The sequence below is a fragment of the Xenopus laevis genome, chromosome 2S (assembly GCF_017654675.1).
Source record: "Xenopus laevis strain J_2021 chromosome 2S, Xenopus_laevis_v10.1, whole genome shotgun sequence".
Lineage (NCBI taxonomy): Eukaryota > Metazoa > Chordata > Amphibia > Anura > Pipidae > Xenopus > Xenopus laevis.
In genome coordinates, this window is record NC_054374.1 from 101,291,712 (window position 1) to 101,313,659 (window position 21,948).

General features: G+C 38.0%; 1 protein-coding gene across 1 annotated transcript in view; it reads right to left on the reverse strand.

Annotated features, from left to right (window-relative positions):
- tmtops2.S (tmtops2 S homeolog) overlaps positions 1-21,727 on the reverse strand; it is a 77,674-nt gene extending 55,947 nt beyond the window's left edge. The window contains exons 1-2 of the mRNA XM_018249753.2: positions 21,334-21,727; positions 5,290-5,770 (exon numbers count right to left, since the gene is read on the reverse strand). Coding sequence (XP_018105242.1) covers positions 5,290-5,665 — 376 coding nt within the window. The 5' untranslated portion in view covers positions 5,666-5,770; positions 21,334-21,727. The remainder of the gene's footprint in view (positions 1-5,289; positions 5,771-21,333) is intronic.
- Between the last annotated feature and the right edge of the window lie 221 nt (positions 21,728-21,948).

Here is a 21,948-nt window from a genome sequence, read left to right on the forward strand (position 1 = left end):
TCAGCTCCGGTGTTGATTCACCCTGAGACTGCTTGACCATTTACCCTCGAAGTGGACACCGCTGATTCTGGAGTGGGTGCCATTTTATCTCAACGTATCAATTTTCAAGGTCCACTCCATCCCTGTGCTTTCTTTTCTCTGAAATGTTCCCCTATGGAAAGAAACTATGGGGTAAATTTATCAAAGAGTGAAGTTACGCCACTAGAGTGAAATTCCGCAGCTCTCAATTCATTTCTATGGGATTTTGAAAGGCGTATTTATCAATGGGTGAAAGTGAAAGTTCACCCTTTGATAAATACGCCTATAAAAATCCCATAGAAATGAATGGAGAGTGGCAGAATTTCACTCTAGTGGCGGAACGTCATTAACTTCACTCTTTGATAAATATACCCCTATGACATTGGCAATTGAGAATTATTGGCCATAAAGATGACTTTGGAGGAATGGTGTCATCTACTTGAGGGGACCACTGATCCAATCACCATTCTTATCGATCATAACAACTTGGAGTATATCTCCTCTGCTAAAAAGTTATCTCCACGACAAGCTAGATGGACTTTTTATTATTTCCTATAGACCCGGGTCTAACAATGTCAACGCTGATGCTTTATCCAGGTCAGTGTTTCCGGGGAAGTTCCCACAGTCCCTCCCTGCCCTATTATCCCTTTTGAACAAGTGGTGGCTCCAGTGACCTTGGTCCAGCCAATTTCCAAAGTGCTTCCGGCATGCCCTCCCGGTAAGACTTCTGTTCCTCAGGAAGCCATTCCTCAGGTTCTTTTATGGGGGCATTCTTCCTAAATTGCAGGCCATCCTGGCATCAAGAAATCCCTGTATCTTATTTCTAGATACATTTGGTGGCCATCCCTCAAGAAGGACATCTCTCAGTTTGTCACTGCATGTTCCATGTTCCTTTTGTTCCTGGAGACACTGTTTGTCTCCACAAGAAATGACAAGCTTCGTGTACCATCCCCTAAGTTGGGTCCTCGATTCATAGGCCCTTTTAAAATCAAGGAGGTTATTAACCCAGTTTGTGTCAAGCTCGAGCTTCCTCCTAGCATGTAGATTTTCAATTCCTTCCATGTCTCTCTCCTCAAACCAGTGGTCAGCAATGCCTTTTCTTCTGGCGGTCAGTCCCCTTCCCTGGTCCTGGTTCATGGGCACCAGGAGTTTGAGGTCCAGGAGATTGTTGATTCCCGCAGATATAGAGGTAGCATTTAATAAATCATACACCAGAGGGGTTTTGGTCCTGAAGATTGCTCCTTGATTGGTGAGATTGTTTCACAAGAGGTTTCCTGGGAAACCCTGGGAGCCTCCAGTGGGTGCTCCTGAGAGGGGGGTACTGTATGAAGCCCCAAGAGATCCCGGGCTTCCTTTGGAGGCATATCCAGAACAAGGCGCGCATCAACACGTTTGGATGCACACATGCGCAATAGCTCATGTTGCACCTAGATTGTGTCGTGACGTCACCAAACGTGCTGACGTCACGACTTTGCCTGACCCTTTGGTACAGTGCTTCCGACCACCTTGGCTGTGGGTAGGACCCCTGCCTGCTCCGCAGCAGAAAGTCTGGGGCCCCAAAAGGGTGTCGGTGAACACCGGAGTTAGTAGGGCTCTTTTGCTTCAGCTAAGGGGAAGGTCCTGGCAGTTACGGGTTTCCCTATACTACTAGCCATAACAAAGACAAGGGAATACTCTTGTTTTACTTACCAAGAAAATCCATTTGTTCATCAACTTCATATTTCCCTTTAGGAAATTTTGCATCTATTGGAAAGGACACTGCACTCAAAAGGAAGGATCAACTAATGTAACAACTGTTAATAAACTGTAATTGTTAATTTACACAAACAAATGCAGCAGGGTTGAGAGGTAAACTAGCCTCTATAATAAAGTGTTGGAAGAAAAGGATATATCCATGTCATTTCTAGTCAGGCAGTGTATTAAAAACAATTGTTGTTATCCTGTGCCAGAAGACAACAAGAAACCAATTACTCTTAGCATCTTGAAAGGGTTAGGTTTCCATGCTTCTAAAATCTCTTATGACAATTTCAAGGAAAAACATTTTACAGAATATTTTTTCCAATGACGTTGCTTTAAGCATTTCAATGAAAGATGTTATTTTCTCAAAGTCAGCCAAGGTTAAGAAGCTTTGGTAATCACTGTAGAGTAAGAGTCTGCTAATGTCTTTTTGTATATTGGAATGCATTGTAACAATGAAAGACTGATGGGTTATTTTAGATATAAAAATTAAAAGTATTAGGTTAATACTGAGATCCATAAATTGAAATACAGTATAAGTTATTACAGATGAGCCAGTGGTACACACAATGAAAAAAGACACTTGTATGAGAATCAAGTCCCTTTACTTTCATTGGTTGAAAATACATGATATAATACATAACAGGCCACAACATTTAAAATACAATAAATAATAATATGAAATAAATGCTTGCCCTTATTCTCCACAAAAAAGTTTTGATTACATTAGAGACAAGACTTAGGGGGTTATTTATGAAAGTCAGATTTTATCTCAACATTTCCAGCCACAAACTCCAATCTAATCCGCACAGGTTTTTTCGGCGTATTTATTATTAGATTTTCCTGAAAATTTGCTTTGCAGGAAAAAAAATCTGATTTTCATGATTTTTTCGGATTTTTAATCCGAAAACTCAGATTTATTATGCTTTTTTTTTTTTTTGCTTCACCAGAAAATCATTAGGACTTCTCCCATTGACTTATATGCAACCTTGACAGGTCTGAGATGCCGGATTTTCTGCTTCTGACTTTTGCATCCTCGGGGTATAATAAATTCTGAAAAATTTGTGATTTTTTAAAAGTCCGATTTTATATTAAAAAAATCACTTATTTTTCAGGATTTTTGCATTCAGAGTTTAGTAAATAACCCCCTAAGGGTACATGATTAAAAACAATACAATATTAGCTAATCCCCCTGCTCAATGGAATTAAACAAATCCTTTGTTGAAAAGTATCTATTCCACAAAAAAAGTATTGAACAAAAACTTGTAGAAGCAAAATACTGTAGTTTGGGTTGGTTTTTGACAGTGGTTTTGCGCAAGTACCTCTAACTGATTCATCTAAAAACAATGATTATTTGAAATTCATCCATTTATTAATTTCAAACACAAAGGGGCCGATTCACTAAATTCGAGTGAAGGATTCGAAGTAAAAAAACTTCGAATTTCGAAGTATTTTTTGGGCTACTTCGACCATCGAATGGGCTACTTCGACCTTCGACTACGACTACGAATTCGAATCGAAGGATTCGAACTAAAAAAGTTTGACTATTCGACCATTCGATAGTCGAAGTACTGTCTCTTTAAGAAAAACTTCGACCCCCTAGTTCGGCAGCTAAAAGCTACCGAAGTCAATGTTAGCCTATGGGGAAGGTCCCCATAGGCTTTCCTAAGTTTTTTTGATCGAAGGATATTCCTTCGATCGTTGGATTAAAATCCTTCGAATCGTTCGATTCGAAGGATTTGATCGTTCGATCGAAGGAATAATCCTTCGATCGTACGATCGCAGTATTTGCGCTAAATCCTTCGACTTCGATATTCGAAGTCGAAGGATTTCAATTCCTAGTCGAATTTCGAGGGTTAATTAACCCTCGATATTCGACCCTTTATGAATCAGCCCCATAGAGTAGTTTGTGCACAAAAAAGATATGCTGTCCTACTTGATAATCTGATTGCTAAAGTGGTACATATAACTAGATTACACAACAGAAAAGAAAAATGTGTGGTGTTCCTAATATTTTAGAAAATATAATCCTACCATTTAATCCTATCTTTAAACAAAACAACTGATTTTTTAAGACCGGGAATTATACATTTTTGAATTATTGTCTCCTTTATATACTGTACATTTGTCATATGAAACTGCAATTGCAAATATGGGGAAACTGATGTTTATTATATCTGATTGAGGCAGAGAAATCTCTAACTCCCTCCCCCAATATTTTTGGAGTAAAGACCAGTAGAATTTTGCCGCACTCTGTATCAACAGTCCACACTGGCAAACTTCACTTATTTACAGTAGGTTGTGAATCAGTGACACCATGGATAATGGCTAATATTTTACGTATGCTAAAAATAACATAAAAATAAATAATTCATCTCATCTTCTACTGAAAATCCAGGAAATATGAGTAATATAAGTAGCTATTAAAATATGGTATGTGAATATTGCACAAATTATTATTTGTAATAATTATAATTAGATCACCTTAGGTTTAATTATCTAAGGTAAGCCATATGACACATGTAACATATCTGACGCAACATGCAATTAGGCGAGTAAAACTCTCTGAACTCCTGGGAAGAGCTTCCCCTTATTATCTGTGTTAGGATGCAGTTTACAGCACAATAGAATGATTAAGGCAACAAAGTGAGAACCTTGATAATCATCCCTCATGTGCCACAGGCAACATGCTTCCCACAGACTATTATAATGAAAAGCAGCTGGCAGTTGTGCAGAGTTTTGATCATTGGTGCACTGTATCTCAATCACAGAGTTATGGGAATAAAAATGTCTACTTGTCACTGACATAGCCGAATTTTGCCTACGGACACAAATAAGCAATACAAAAGGCAAGATTTATAAGTTCATCTTTTGAATGAAGAGAAACTCAAATATGAGTCAACCTCCTAACATTTACATGTACAGCATTATAATGTCATTGGTAAGACATTGGTAATATTTACAGTAAATTATAGGGATATTAACAGTTACCAACAAATTCACTGACCACACATTTACCAGGGTTATGGAAGCATTTACAGAAGGGGAAAGATAAATTGTACCAACCCTTGTATGTTATAGTTTAGGCTATTTTTTTTTAAACATGAATAATTTATAATAGTAATACTTTGGGTTTTTTTTTCAAATGGTTCAAACCACCATATATTTTTTACTTTCAGCATTGCCCTGCCATTAGAACCAACAGATGCAGATATTTGGTTCTGGCTCCAAAAAGAAGTGCAAAGATCTGCATTTTCTGCATTCAGCAGTGCTGTATTCACGAGGGGCATGCTGGGGAGGCTTCTATGCATACTCCTCCTGCCCTCGTAACTTGCACATCTTTTAGAGTTTGAATCCAGAAGAAGTCCAGAGTGCAGCAAGAGCTTACTGAATGAACACCAAGGACAGCAATTTTGCAGGCTTAGCATACACATTTACCCAAAGGTTTATTGTGAAATATACAAGGATAAAGAATAAAAATTTTGCAGTTAAAAATAATCTTACATGCAAGTTAACTAAATGTAAACATCTTACCAAAGCAGGAGTTAACAAAGCCATACCACTGGCAGCCATATTCTCCACCAATCCATCTGCCTTTAATACTGGATGTAAAACTGAGAGTTGTACCAGACACACAGACCAGCATGTCACTAGCACTGATATTCAAAAGCATCATATTAACTGGCGTTCTCAGGGTTTTGAACTTGCAGAAGAGTATAAGCACCACAAAGTTATTGAGAAAACCAAATACAAGTATAAATCCAAGGAATATTGCCACGACTGTGTGTCCAGTCCTAGAAAGCACTGCTTCAGGTGGTAGTGACATATCATTTTCTATGTAAGACATATTGGTTGTCCAATTTTTTATGGTAGACATCATGACAGATGATTCAATCCATGAATGTTCCATCAACCATATTAACAAAAATGTGTGTATCCAGTCATAGTGCTGTGCTGTTCTGTATAGGAGGCTGTTTGTCTGTTGCCATATTCTGTGACATCAGGCTGAATTGATCTATAACAAAACATTTTTTAAAAGAGGTTAAAAAAATAAAATGAACTTCAAAGATATATAAGAAAATTCAACAGTTTGATTATTCTGACATTCTTCCATACAGGTAAAACACAGGGAATAACTGTTACCATTTCCTCCAGGTACTTCTTTCCTCTAGCGGGTCTGGAAAAATGTGTGAGTGTGATAGACATAGGATTGCCACTTGGCTGGTAAATAAGCAACCCTGATCCACCTTAAATCTGCCCAGCACCTGGCTTGCCATGTGTTAGCTCCACCCAGCAATGTTACTGTCCCATTCCCATTACATCTTTGCCCTGCTCCGTCATGTCGTTGCCAGGTCCCCTTATATCGTAATCCTATACACCCACAGAACTGGCTGGTATTATTTGCTGGCAAAGATGGCAAGCCTAGAACATTAATTTTAAGCCTCTCTGGGGAAGGTAATTATGTCAGTGAATTCTGCATAAACAGGAGTTTATATAAATTAAGAAAAATAATAATAATGACATTAATACTATGAGGACAGCATGCAAATCATCTATCACAGGACAACTAGTTTAGACTGAACATTCCTACGGTGGTTTTTTATGCCTAACATTTTATCTCTTCTTACCATAGTAATAGGTTTATGATTTCACTTATTTATGGTTACTGCTCTTACTGGCAGTTTATTCCATTTGTATTCTACACCATAAATTCAGTAAGCATTTTGGCCATGAATGTACTTGTGATGCCTCATGGTGATTCCCCCAATGGATTCTACAAATATAATATCTGCAGTGCATTTATTGATTTTGCTCCCTCAGGCTAAAGCTCATATGCATGTCATCTATAAATACTAGTGATTAGAATTTCAGGATTTATAATAATATTCAAGCATAACAGTTTGAAAAGTAAATGGGAACTATATGAAAATAAAAAATGTTCTGCCTGAAATTTGTAATTTTGAGCTATGCAATGTGTGGGGGTTTGAGATAGGGCTATGCTTGGCACAGAAACATTCTGGGGCATATTATTAAATACTGAACTGCAATAACATATCTGTGTGTGGCAAAAGTAAGTAAATCATGCTCTCCGTAATTGGTGTGACCCCTTATAACCACAACTAAACATTTGCATTAACTGTTGATCAGTCCTGCACATCGACTTGGAGGAATTTTAGACCATTCCTTCATACAGAACAGCTTCAGCTCTTGGATGTTGGTGGGTTTCTTCACACGAATCGATTGCTTTAGGACTTTCCACAACATTTCAATTGAATTAAGGTCAGAACTTTGACTTGGCCATTCCATATCATTCACTTTATTCTTCTTTAACCATTCTTTGGTAGAACGAAATGTATATTTAGGATTGTTGTTTCCTTCAGAATTCTCTGGTATAGTTCAGAATTCAATGTTCCATAAGTGAAGGCAAGCAGTACAGGCCCAGATGCAGCAAAACAGGCCCAAAACAGTACACTCCCACTGCCATGTTTCACAGATGGTATAAGTGTTTTTTCTCCAAATGTAACACTCCTAATTTAAGCCAGAATGTTTTGGCTTCATCTGTCCAGTTTACTTCAATTGTTTTGATTAGATTTAAATACCTCTACTACATATCTACCTAGATATCTGAGATTTAGAATGCACTAGAAGGTAAAGAAAGAGAATATGATGTATGTCAGAATGTCTGATTTTGTGAAGATAACAATAAAATGCAGGTAACGCTAGGATAACATGATTAAATGATTCCACTGTATAATTCACCAGTCACCTTATTGTAGTATGGGGCACTGAGCTATGCTCAGTTATACACATGATTAGCAGAAAAGCATACTGTATACCAGGGTTTATAAACTGAACAGAGGTGGATCCAAGTTTGAAGAAATACTGTTATAAGTTAAGTTATAAGCATGACCAATGGCATTCACATACCAAAAAGTATGGGGAATAGTTCTTATCAGTAAGGGATGACTTCCAATTTTCAAGCATACAATTGCTAGTATCGTCCTTCTTAACAAACCTTGGCAAAAATCCATACCAGTTCTAATCAGTTGCTTAAGTATGAAATTAAATTCTTATTTTATATACATTTTCCAAGAACAATTCTCTTCTCTATTCATATAAATGGTCTAAAGGACATTTCTATATAGAGATACATTCTTTCTTATATATATATTTTTTATATTTTTTCATGAAATAAAATTTTAAGGAACACTCTTCAATTCTTTAAATATGTTATAAGTAAAAAAAAAAATTCAGACTTTTCCTTTACATGTATGTGAGCTAAGTCTGGAATCATGGTATTCTGAAAGATACCATAAAAGCTATGCGCCGTACCGTAGTTTATCATTTAAAGAAAAATAGTAGTTAATTTGTGACTGATTAGTTTACCTCTGTTAGACTTTGTAATTGGCCTTAGGAAACCAAGCGCCACAGCTTCTGTCCCAAAATAGAAGCAATGCAAATGCCAAGTCTTTAGAATTGTGGACAAACAGGAACATAAAACCGCAGGTGCTGTGCTGCAAGGTTTTTTATTTTTCACAACATGTTTCGAGCTGAAGTGGCTCTTTTTCAAGTGTTAATCAGTGCACATTACAAACAGGTTTTTATATCCATATAAACTCCACCCCCTTGGCGTGATAGGTTACTAAAAATATCAACTCAACGAGGTCACTGCATTAACTTGAAAAAGAGCCACTTCAGCTCGAAACATGTTGTGAAAAATAAAAAACCTTGCAGCACAGCACCTGTGGTTTTATGTTCCTGTTTGTCCACAATTCTAAAGACTAAGAATATAACAATATTGATGGCAAAACAATTGTATTGGGTTTTTCAAATGTTTAAATGTTTTCTAGCAGAATTTTGGAATGATAGTATAAATTATGAACAGGTCCCTTAGGCAGAAAACCCATAATCTGAAGCTGTCTTCTTACAAACTGCTAATAATTAATCCAACTACTAATAATTAACCAAAGAGCTGTTCAGACACTTTCAAGCAATGAGCTCACAACATATTCTGTACTAATGTTTAATGTGCTTTCTTACTTCTGTTGTTTGATTAGAGTGTAATGGTATTTTTTAAAGTAGTCTTTTTATTCAATCAAAACATTAAAACGTATTTGCACAGTAATTCATGATTACAGAATAAACAGAAATAGGAACAATAAACCATACCTGTTCTGGTTATTTTGGTTAGGAATGAACCACTCTCTTAACCAAATGTATAATTAATAAAAAAAAAAGAAGCAAGGGAGGAGCTCTAAACTCCCTATTTCAAGGGAGGGTTTAGCCTAACCTAAACTGAAGAAATTTAACTTTAAGAAGACCTTCTTGGTTTTAATTAAATTAAATATTAGCTCTATATGGATCCACGTGCCAGGTCCACAAGTGTTAGAAGGAAACTTGACACTAAGCAACAAGTTCAACAGTAAGGAATTCAAAGAGTTAATCAACCTTATAGTTAGATTCAGGTACAAGTCAGGATAGACAGTGATTGGAATAGTCACAAACAAAGCTTGGATTCACTAAACATATGATAAGGATTTATAGCAATTCAGAGTGAACTCAGGATTTGGAAAACTAAGACCTACAATCAGACATTGAACTCAGGTCTGGGTGCATATTTATTTTGAATCTAACACTAAATTAACATGGTGATATAAAGGTGTGGCATGCTACCAAATGCAGTGTAGGTCTTGGCTAAAAAAGAATGGCCTGCAAATCAGAATGCAGAGGTTTTTAGAAATTCTTTAAAACGTTTTGATAGACTTTCTCAAATATTTTTTCACTTTGCTCATACACCACCAAATCAGATGCTTCTTAAAGAGTTACAGAAGACATTTTATCTGGCCATGTGGGAGCATGAGACCTCATACTGTAGCCGTGGAACGTTCCTTAATAATTTTTTCTATGCCAAAATAGTTGAGGACAGTACTCATATAACCTTTTTGATACTATTGCTGCAGTTTTAGAGAACATTCATAGTCTACAGAAATGAATGTATTAACAAAATTGGAAAATAAACCACTTTTGAGATTTAATTTGCTAGATGCCATGTATTCATCCAGTGTGTCATTGGGGAAAAATGTAAAAAACAGCCTGCCTCACTTTCATGAATCTAATTAGGGCAGAGCTGCCATATATTCCAGGTTTAGACAAACCAAGGGGGCATGGTTGAGCTGTAACAGTGTGTGTGGATCGAGGTGGAACTGGGTGGGGTTAGGGCATAGTTGAAAATCTCTCCTAAATTTCAATAAAAAGTTGATGTCTCCAGTGCCAAAGCAGCCCAGGGCAAACTCTGGAGCAGACTTTTACTGTTTTAATACCCTGAACAACTCTATGCACATTTAACTTAAGTGTCTCTCTATCAACCCAGATACCTTAGCAACTGCATGTAGGACTGAGAAAAGTCCCCTTGTAACGTTCGGTATCCCACAACCCAGAGTAAACCCCAATGTCCCGGGCTCGGCTCACGCTTCGGCCTATAACCGCCGCCTTTCACGTCGGGTGGAGCCCTCCGCTACTCGGATGCCGCCAGGACTTAATAGTGAGGAGACTGAAGGAAGAACTCTGGGCGAGCAAGGGAACTAAACGTAAGTTTAACAAAGTCCAGGAACGGGCCGAGTCGAAACCAATCGGAAATGCGGTACAAAATCGGTAAACAGTAGAATGGTCGAGGTCACAGGCCAGGTCAGCAACTAACAGGGTCGAAGTACAAAAACGGAATCCAAAGAGTAGTCAGGAACAAGCCAAAGGATCAGGGCAGGCGGAAGTCAAACAGTAGTCAGGGATAGCAAAAGGTCACAACAAGTATCTTAGAATAATAACACCCAGGAACAATAAACAGAACCTACGTTGGGCAAGGCACAAAAGGACTGCTGGCCATTTAAGGATTTGAATTTGGCGCCATTGGACGCTGGCGAATCAGCGCCAGCGCCTGCGCAATCGCGCCAGTGTGACTGGCCCTTTAATTGCTGCGCATGCACGCGGCGCGCTCCATAGGAGCCGGCGCCTGAGGCCTAGCCGCATCGGCGGCGGAGGAGAGAGACGGGCGTCCCCGTCGAGGGGGCGACAGGCGTCCCTGTCGTCCCCTCGGTAAGTATTTGACACCCCTTCATAATATGATATATTTATTTCCAAGGGGTGCCCTATTTTAGTACAATTCAATAGTTTGATAGTTTAGCTCTGATTCAAAATATGTGCAGCATTCACAGTTCACATGAAAAACAGTCATATAAATGCATGAAAAACATAGCTCTGAGCATGAAAAGAAAATGCTAATATTATGCATGAAAAGCTCCTAAAAGCACCTGTACTCAAAAATATATTCAATTTTCATATTTTCATATACTTGATCTGATGTAATCTATTCTTCACCCTATTCAGCCAAAAATACAGAACAGTATGATTATGCTTTTACTTGCAGGAGTTGGAACAAAATCCAATCACTGATCACTGGTTCTACAATAAACAGTGTTGCTCTTAATAAAGTGCAACATTTTGTCAGCTCTTATCAGGGATAATTCGAGAGCAATGTGCCTATAAAATGGTATGGCTAAATGACATAATAGGAATATACATGGGATTATAATCTTTTCTGATTTAGTGTGTTTCCAGCATCCCTTTAAATTCAACCTGCTAGAGTTGATATTGTGCAAAATGATCTCCTTGGTGAAAGTCTTATACTGTACAATGAAAGTGCTGATGTACTTGCGTAATTGCCAAATTACCCTAGCAACCATGCAGTGATTTGAAATAAGGACTGGAATATGAATATGAGAGGGCCTGAATAGAAAGATAAGTAATAAAAAGTAACAATCACTACACTTTTGTATTCATACAGAGCATTTGTTTTTTAGATGGGATCAGTGACCCCCATTTGAAAGCAGGAAAGAGTCTTAATAAGAAGGTAAATAATTAAAAAAGATAAATAAATAAAAATGATGTTGATTAGAATTAACCATTCTATAACATACTAAAATGTATCTTAAAGGTGAAACAGTCCTTTACAAAATAAAGTAATTAATAAATACTTTGTTTTAAAGTATACTAACACAAGCAACATACCTTGTACAAGCCTGAAGATCCTTTTAAATATATTGATAGGTAGAATTAGTCTATCATATACACCAATAGGCATAAAGATCAGTAGGAAAGGTTTCAGTTCAGAACACCATTATTTCAGGTGCAAATGCCCAGTTTTCTCTTTATAAAACAATTTTTAAACCTTTGTATTGTCTGCCACATAAAACACTTCTCAAGAGATAAATATGGATGGTGGTGATGGGCTTGTTCAGATATCATTCAAAAGAGTCAAGATTTCATAAACTTCATGAGTTGTGAAAATGGTCTATGGCCAGAAGTTCTGTATCCAATTTGTGACTGGATTAAGCAATTTAAAATGAGCTAAAAGTGTCCCTGATTTGTCATGTAATCTGTTAACCTTATTTTATATCTGACTTGTTTGTTCAATTTTCTATTTAATCTATTTAATCTACTGTAGCTCCATAGCCTTACAATTTCCCAGGTCAAGCACAGCACATTGTGTCTGGCTCAAGCACAGCACATTGTGTCTGGCTCAGTGTTTAAATGGAATAGAAATAAAAAAAAAAATACCTTTTAGTGTTATCCAAAGGAATTATGTTTTGTTTGATTAAAGTTCAACTTGACATTTAAAACTCAATTTTGAGTAAACAAATGTATTGGTAACAAGTATTCATGCTATCATACGAATAATTAAAAATTGTAAGGCCTACCTTCATATACCTCACTAATTAAAACATTAAATAGCTGTAATACATATGTTAACATTTTTTAAAATTAATATCAGTCAAGGAGGAATTCATAACATACAAACAGATCAAGTTTTAAACCTTTATATAGTCATTAGAGATTTTTCATAACTGGAAGCTGTTAAAATCAAAACCCACTGCAGGTATAGTTTATAGTTGTATATGGTGTAGACTAAAATCACTTTACAGGAGTCCTTTTTAACAAAGTCACTTTGTATAAGCTTTTGTGGGATATGTTAGCCTTTTTTGGCTTAATTTTTAAGTAGAAAGTGATCAAATTTGTTGACTCTCCCTCATTATAGTGGGCAGATTTATCAAAGGTCAAATTTTGAATTTATGTGAATTATTTTTTACTCTAATAAATATACTCACAACTGGGAGGTTATTTAAGAAAAAAAAATGAATGGATACTAACCCAGATCTTTTAAAAAGGTTTAATTTTTCTTTGTTATAATAAAACAGTATTTTGTACCAAACTGAGATATACAGTAATTAATCCTTATCAGAAGCAAAACCAGCCTATTTGGTTTATTTTACAATTGCATGATTTTCTAGTAGGCTTAAGGTATGGAGATCCTAATTATGTAAAGATCTGCTATCCAGAAAACCCCATGACCCAAGCATTCTGGATAACAGTGTAAGGGCCCGAAGGCACCGTTGGAGTGAGGACCAAGGAGGAGACCAGACCAGGTTCGCAGTACAAGAAGGATTTATCAAAGACGTAGTCAGGGACAGGCAAATGGGTCAGTACAGGCAGCAATCAACAATACGAGAAGGCAGGCAAGAGTCGGTACACAGTATATCAATATAAGCAGTAGGCACACCCAGGAACACAATAGCTTGGAACCTATAATTGGGCACTGAGTCAATGACAAGTCCGCCTTTAAATAGGCAAAGGGTTCGCGCCAATCTGGACGCAGTGGCGTCATTTCCGGCGCGCAGGCGTCAGTTCCGGCGCGCCGGCGTCAGTTCCGGCGCGCTGGCGTCAGTGACGCCGGCGTTCTGACGCCGACGTCCATTCCGACGCCGGCGCTGTTGCAGGCGACCAATCAGGGAGTGGGACGAAGATGATGCAGGAGCCATGCGGTGGGGAGTAATGCCATCTTGGACGACATCTTGGGAGACAGGTACAGCATCCATTACAAACAGGTCCCATGCCTGTACATACAAAAAATGGAACAAGAATAGGCACACAAAGTCCAAAGTACTCATAAGTCTGCTGCAATAAAAATAAAATATATATATGGAGCACTTAACCCGTCCAAGACTTAGTCCATATATATGGACAAATTATTTATCAACAAAAAAGTCCAGACAAATTCCAAGTGAAATAAGGTGAATCTTTACCAAAAATAAGATGAACATGCAAACATGCAACGTTTCAGAGCTCCCGCCCCTTTATCAAGCATCATTCATCAAATTGACATCATATCCTATTTAACATACTCAGTATGCTAGACACACCCATTATGTTAATTGCACCAATCAAATGTATAGTTCTAAGACTATTCTGGTTACACAGTCAGTTTCCTATCTTAAACAAGTATCTATATGCAATATGTTACAGTCAGTCACAGTGTGTCATATCAGAAATTGCATCAAAGACAAATGTATCAATCTACTCCCAACCAAATTTTTCTCAGACAAGCAATAATTACAAAAAAGCATAGAGGTCGTATTAAGTCCTTTGGGATATAATGTTTGTAAAGTATGTATCCAAAATTTCTCCCTCTTTTGGAGTTGCAGGAGTCTGTTGCCCCCCCCCATCGTGGGCAGCAAATTTAAAGTGCGCTGGAACAGGTAATTTCAAAACTTCCTTTTTAATTGTGGATTTGTGTTGACTCACTCTGTCTCTAATTGGTTGAATTGTCTCTCCTATATAGGCAAGTCCCAAGGACATTTGAGTATGTATTTTACATACTCGGAGTCACAAGTGAAGTGCGCTCACTATGTGGATATGTGAAAACATTAATGCGTATCACACTCGTATCACACTCGAACACTGATTACTAGGGATGGGCGAATTTTTTCGCCTTGTTTCGCCGAAAAAATGATGCCCATAGACTCGTATGGTGTTGTGCATCAAAATAAAAAGACTTTAATGGGCGTCGGCGACATTTCGCTGGCGGCGAATTTTTGTCGAAACGAAACGGGTCAAATTCACCCATCCCTACTGATTACACCTCCCACACGGTTACATGCCATCTCTTAGTGGAGTCAATACTCGCTGAGGACTGGAACGTAATGTTCCAAGGTCAGCCTTAACAAGCCTGTCCCTCAAATTCTGAGGACATTTATCAGACAATAAAGGAGGTTCTCCAAATTGGGATATTGGGATAGGCCCTATATATATATATATATATATATATATATATATATATATATATATATATATATATATATTATTTTGTGTAGCGTTACCTGCGTACCCAAACTAAACAGCTTTATAATGCATATTGATAGGGCCGTAACACTGACTAGTTGACTGTTTGCTATAGTGAAATGCAGCAAGATATGCTACAAAAGAAGACTTAGAAATGGTTGCTAGAAGCTCTTTTGAAAGCATCAGATGTTCCACCTGCAACAACAGAAGCAGGCAGTGCTATTACCACCATACAGTAGACCCTGTGAAAATAAGCTGGGTCTCCTGTATATTAGTCTCCTTAGTAACCCAATGATTTTTGCAGGAGGGCCTGGCCTCTTCTAGTTACACCACTGGAAGCAGGGTTTTTCAGATATTCATAGCTAGACATCTCTCCACCATGTAGTCATAGCTAGACTTGCTTCCACAAGGTTCTCATAGCTAGGCTTGTCTCTATCAGGCATTTATAGCTAAGCTTGTCTCCCACAAGTACTTATAACAATTTCTAAAATTCAATCACCACATGTCTCTTCTGTAACCTATACTTACTGAAGGTGGATACCGTACTTGAAAAGTGTTTATCATGTAATGTTTGGTGGGCACAATCAGTGTCAGACTGGCCCACCAGGATACCAGGAAAACTCCCGGTGGGCTCTGGTGTCAGTGGGCCCTCCTGCTTCTAAGCATTTGTAACATTAAGGGGCTGATTCACTATGGGTCGAATATCGAGGGTTAATTAACCCTCGATATTCGACTAGGAATTGAAATCCTTCGACTTCGAATATCGAAGACGAAGGATTTAGCGCAAATGCTATGATCGTACGATCGAAGGATTATTCCTTCGATCGAACGATTAAATCCTTCGAATCGAACGATTCGAAGGATTTAAATCCAACGATCGAAGGAATATCCTTCGATCAAAAAAACTTAGGCAAGCCTATGGGGACCTTCCCCATAGGCTAACATTGACTTCGGTAGCTTTTATCTGCCGAAGTAGGGGGTCGAAGTATATTTTAAAGAGACAGTACTTCGACTATCGAATGGATGAATAGTCGAACGATTTTTAGTTTGAATCCTTCGATTCGTAGTCGTAGTTGAAGGTCGAAGTAGCCCATTCGATGGTCGAAGTAGCCCAAAAAATACTTCGAAATTCGAAGTTTTTTTACTTCGAATCCTTCACTCGAATTTAGTGAATCGGCACCCCAATGTTTCCTATTTCAGTATGGAAACAAAGGGGCCAAATAGATGGAAAAGGAGTATATCATGAAAAAGTACTAAGAAAATAAAAAGATTGCATGAGGAGTGAAAGAAAAATAGCTAGGCCCATGGTCTAAGGTTTTCTGGGGGGCCTGGCTCCCCAGTCCGACACTGGGAAGAGTGTACTACAGCTCTGTTTGAATCAACCTCTCACAGAAACAGCAGACCTCTTCTTTTAATCAGATGGAATAGGTTATGCAAGGAATCTATGAGCAAAAATGGTTAATTCAGTACTTCCCCTTTTAAGAGAACATAACGATTTGTCCAGGAGAAAAAAAGATCATTAAGGGGCCGATTCATCAAGGGTCGAATATCGAGGGTTAATTAACCCTCGATATTCGACTAGGAACTAAAATCCTTCGACTTTGAATATCGAAGTCGAAGGATTTAGCGTAAATGCTACGATCGAACGATCGAAGGATTATTCCTTCGATCGAACGATTAAATCCTTCGAATCGAACGATTCGAAGGATTTAAATCCAACGATCGAAGGAATATCCTTCGATCAAAAAAACTTAGGCAAGCCTATGGGGACCTTCCCCATAGGCTAACATTGACTTCGGTAGCTTTTAGCTGCCGAAGTAGGGGGTCGAAGTTTTTTTTAAAGAGGCAGTACTTCGACTATCGAATGGTCGAATAGTCGAACGATTTTTAGTTCGAATCCTTCGATTCGAAGTCGTAGTCGTAGTCGAAGGTCGAAGTAGCCCATTCGATGGTCGAAGTAGCCCAAAAAAACACTTCAAAATTCGAAGTTTTTTTACTTCGAATCCTTCACTCGATCTTGATGAATCGGCCCCTAAATGTATAGATGTGAGTATAATTTAGTAAGATTGCATTTCTGAACCGAGGAAAACATTGCAAATATTTTTTATTACACAAGATTCTGTTATAACTGTTTGCACAAAGAGATCAGATAATTATACATGTGTTTCCATGCTTGCTGACATTTATAGGAGGACATGTAATTGTGCGTGGCTGTGACGTTTGGCTCATGCACTGTACACATTGTGAGCATTAATATTTTACCTTGGCCCTTTTGTTATTTAGAACTGCAGCAACATCTTTAACTCTTTATATCCTTCTGGTCTGTTATGACTTTATCGTCAGTTTGGTGTGTGCAAAATAAACCATCCAAGATTTAAATGGCAGCTGGTATTTATTAAAGGAAAACTATACCCCCCAAACAATGTAGGTCTCTATTAAAAGATACTGAGTAAAACAGCTCATGTGTAAAACCCTGCTTCATGTAAATGAACCATTATCATAATAATATACTTTTTTAGTAGTATGTGCCATTGGGTAATCATAAATAGAAAATTGCCATTTTAAAAAATAAGGGCCGCCCCCTGAGATCGTAAGATTCACTGTGTACACATACAGACCACATGTAAGGTCACATGAGCCAATTAACAGACAGAGTTCTGCCTTTTGCTTCCTCACTTCTTCCTGTTACAGTTAGTGTTGTAGTATTTCTGGTCAGGTGATCTCTGAGGCAGCACAGATAGAGTCACGAAATGGTGGCTCAAGGCAAGAGATGTAAAAGGGTAATATTTATGTAAATATATATTCCAGTTTGGTAAGATTCTTTAATATATCATTCAATTTGATATAAACTATCTGTTGCTTAAGTATTCATTTTGGGGGGTATAGTTTTCCTTTAAATAATGATGTATTATTACTGATTGTAAAAGCTAACCCAATCAGGGGCACTGAAGCATACAGAGAACAGTGGCTTATATCTGCCAAGTAATAGAAGGCTAATAAAAGTCTTAGAGATCTCTGTGCATGGATACTGTTTTTCACAGAGAATTATGTGTCATGTATTATAAAATATTTGGATATTATAAGTCACAGAATAGTTCCATAACCACATAAAGGCACAATGAGTGCTCTTCAAAATCAGTCTGTCATCCACAAGCTTAAAAAAGGATAGATTTGCCTCTTGGACCAGGTTAAGTAATTATAGGTATTGGTGACCCCCCACGAGGATTGTTGGGAGTAAGAAAAAGACCTTTACCACTTTAATGTATATTTAGTGCTATCATGTGTCTTTCAGTCTCAATGTTAATGGTCTGCATCAAAAACTCCAAGGGGCAAATTTTCTAAGATTCGTAGTTGCGCCAAGCGTAACTTCGCCGCACTTCGCCACACTTCGCCAGGCGTAGTTTCGCCAGGCGTAGTTTCGGCAGCGCTCCGCAAATTCACTAAAATCCGAAGTTGCGCTCAGGTGTAGTGTAAGGTTGCGAAGTTGTGCTAGCGTTGACTCGCTTAGCGAAGCGAAGTTAGCGATGGTTAATTTGCATACTGCGCCAAATTCAAATTTCAATGGAGGAATACGTACAATCACTACAAATGCCTGGGAAACCTTCAAAACATCAAATAAAAATATTTCTTTGCCCTACACATGTGCCCACTGTATAGTTAAGTTGCCATGAGTTAGGAAATGTAGGGGGGAAGGAGGGGAGCCCCAAAAAAAATTTCAATCTTTTTCAGCCTATCACCCATAATATAGAAAAAATGCCAGCGTTTTTTGGGACTTAGAAAAAATTTGAACTTTTTTTGAAGCAATCCCTATCTACTCTATTGCGCTTCGCCTGGTCTGAGGTGGCGAAGGAAGTCTAGCGTAAAAGGTAGCGTTCATTACAATGCTTACGTTAGTGAATTTGCGTAGTTACGTCCGTTGTGCAAATTCGCCAGGCGTAAGGGTGCGAAGTAACACTAGCGAATTGACGCTAGCGTTAGGTGCTTCGGCGCATAGTGAATTTGCCCCCAAGCCTCTGAATTTTGCCTATCATGAGGTAAGACAAATACCAGCACCTGAGAGAACCATGATGAGACATATCCCATGGTGTTTATGAGAGTGCAACTGAGATGCAATCTGAATAGCTGCATAGATACATGGTGGTTCAAGTGTTCATATTTTTCTCAACCAAAGCTGCGCTTCTAGATATAGCAGAAGCAAGTTAGGCACATAGTCAAGAAAAGTGCCGCTTTATGGCAGCAGGATTCAGATTTGATCCTTTAAGTTACATAGATCCACAAATCAACCACCCTGAAATGTATATATTCAAATAAACAATGATGTACACAAACAATTACTGACGGGCTGCTGTCCACTTCCCATGGGGAAAAGCCCTGTGTCCGATACAGACCCAACTTATGTTAATGAACAGAGTCTTGGTGAAGACCCAACGAACAGAGGAAGCAGCACTTGGTTGCTTTTTGTTAACCTCTTGAGGACTTGGCTTACTTCTCATTCAATATTATTTTAATGGGATTTATTACCAACACGGCCCATATTCCCCTATTCTTATGGGGTGGAGCACATTGGAACATTTGCATAAAAGGTGCAATAAGACCAGGAGAACCACAAAGTTGCAAGAGGGTAATAAATCCTGTAGAATAGGGGTGTTGCAATTTGTGAGGCATAAAACTGAAGTGCTAGACCAAACAAAGCATAGATTAACTTTTTTTCTGAACCCCTTGTGAATTTTTGTACTCCAGCATAGAAAATAAGCCTTTAGAATTTTGCTGATTACATTTTAATCCAAGCATTGTCTGAAAAAATTCAATTCTGCTATTTTATGTGTTCCGTTGCTTCACTACACAGGAGAAAAGCAAGTGACCCCTCAGTTCAGATCTGTTTGCAATTCTTTATGCTCAGTCTGTATTGACTACATGAGTGGGCAGATGTTCTCCATCTTCTTCCTTTATCATCTCTTTTTTGTTTTCTGCTTCTGACTTTTGATAAAATGTAGCAGAAATCAGTTATAACTCCAGTTCTGTTAAATTGCTGGTTTCTGCTATCTTGTCAGAACTGACAGAGCAAGGATGAAAATGGCGCAGACAGAAACTGATTGCAGTTGAATTACATTTACAAATACATTTACAACCACTGACCATTTCTAACTATTGTATACTAGAAAGTTCCTTAGAAAAACATTTTCTTTTATTATGTATAAAAAACAGTTTTGGGTGGATATCCTTAAAAATCTATCATATATCATTGATATTTCTGGCTTCATTCATTTAAATATATAATATGCAGTACATTGGCAACCTACTTACTTATCAGTCTCGCACACTCCCATCTCTACCTTTTCAGAAACCAAGTTGCTAGAAATTGCCTGTTCTCACCTTTCTCATCTTATAGCCTCTTCTTTTATTATTTTAATTTAATCCCTGTTATAAATAACTTTCACAATCTTTGTGCTACATTTCCAACCCTGTACTGTTGGGCATCTCACTCCATGTCAATATAGTCAACAGTTGTTTTTTGTGATATGTTTCTAATTATATTCTCCATTCCTCCCATAGTCATGGTCTTTTCACAACACCCTCACATCCCAATCTCTTGCTGCTATGCTATAAATCTCTGGAATTTGTTGAATTTCTCCATTAGAAAATCAACCTCAGCCTCCTCAAAACTAAAATCAGATCAATTTTATTGGGATACTAGCACAGCATCTGATTTAATCTTTGCCCTTATGTGTGAATATAAATAACAACATTTATTACCCTCCTATTTGTGCCTGTAAGTTGTCCACCCTCTTAGTTTGCAAGCCCTGTGTCATGTAATCTTTGTTACTCTATTTATTATTTTGATTGCAATGCTTGTTCCTCTGTGTATAAGTATGGAACCTGTTATGCAGAATGCTCAGGACCTGAGGTTTTCCGGATAACAGATCTTTCCGTAATTAGGATCATTATGGCTTAGGTCTACTAGAAAATCATTAAAACATAAAATAAAACAAATAGGCAGTTTTTTCTTCCAACAAGGACTAACTATATCTTAGTACAATGTACTGTTTCGTTATAAAAAAGAAAAAGGAAATCATTTATTAAAAATTCAGATTACTTGGATAAAAATAATCGTAATCGTAATTCTGATAGTTGTACTTTCACTCTAAATAAAGACATACCTACATACATCAACATCACAGCAGCAGATTCTTTCTATAAAGCTACAGTAAAGCACTGACATAATAACCAGAAATACACAGGAACAGGGCACAGCAGACTGGTTTCAGCTGGGTACAAGCCTGTCCTGCAGAATAGCCCATTTACAGGTGACTTTCCCACAACAATAGACTTACTGCTGACATTTATAAAAGGCAATATTAATGTAAGTGTTAGAATGCACAAGTCCATGCAAGGAATGCTTCCACTTACCAGGAGACAAGGCAGAAAGAAAGCAAATTCTGTCAGAAGTTGATTTACATGGTGCAAGTTCTCCCCAGCCAGTGATGCAATAAAGGTGAGGTGAAAAGAGCTCCCGCTTTTTATCCACACTTAATGGCAGTTTTATGGGTGTCAGGACCTTAGAGAATAAAGTCAGCCCTTCCTATTCAGCCTCAGTGATGCGTGTCTGTCTGTTCCAGCTGGAGTGACTGCCAATTACAAGTGTGGAACATGTACCTCAGCTCCAAGAATGCTCTGCTAAAACCGTGAGGAACTGGGATGCCCACTATGCTATATTTCAAGCCTGAATGGACAACAGTTTTTTTTTCCCTTCATGTGCTGATTGGATAGAAAAGCGTTACCGATACCTAATGCTACTCCCCCCTCCTCCTCCTCCTCCTGCCTATGCACCCAGATCCTGCACAAGGATTCAGGAACTGCTGATTGCAAATCAACTGCATCTCTCTTAGAAATTAAAATACTCTAGAGGGGGTCTTCTTTCCTTTCTGTTCTTTTTGTCCTTCCTTCCTTTTCTTTCTCTAAAATTCTATTGTGTAATGTATTCTTTGAGGTTTCTATTCCCATGGAGTTAGAAGGTCTAGTTGT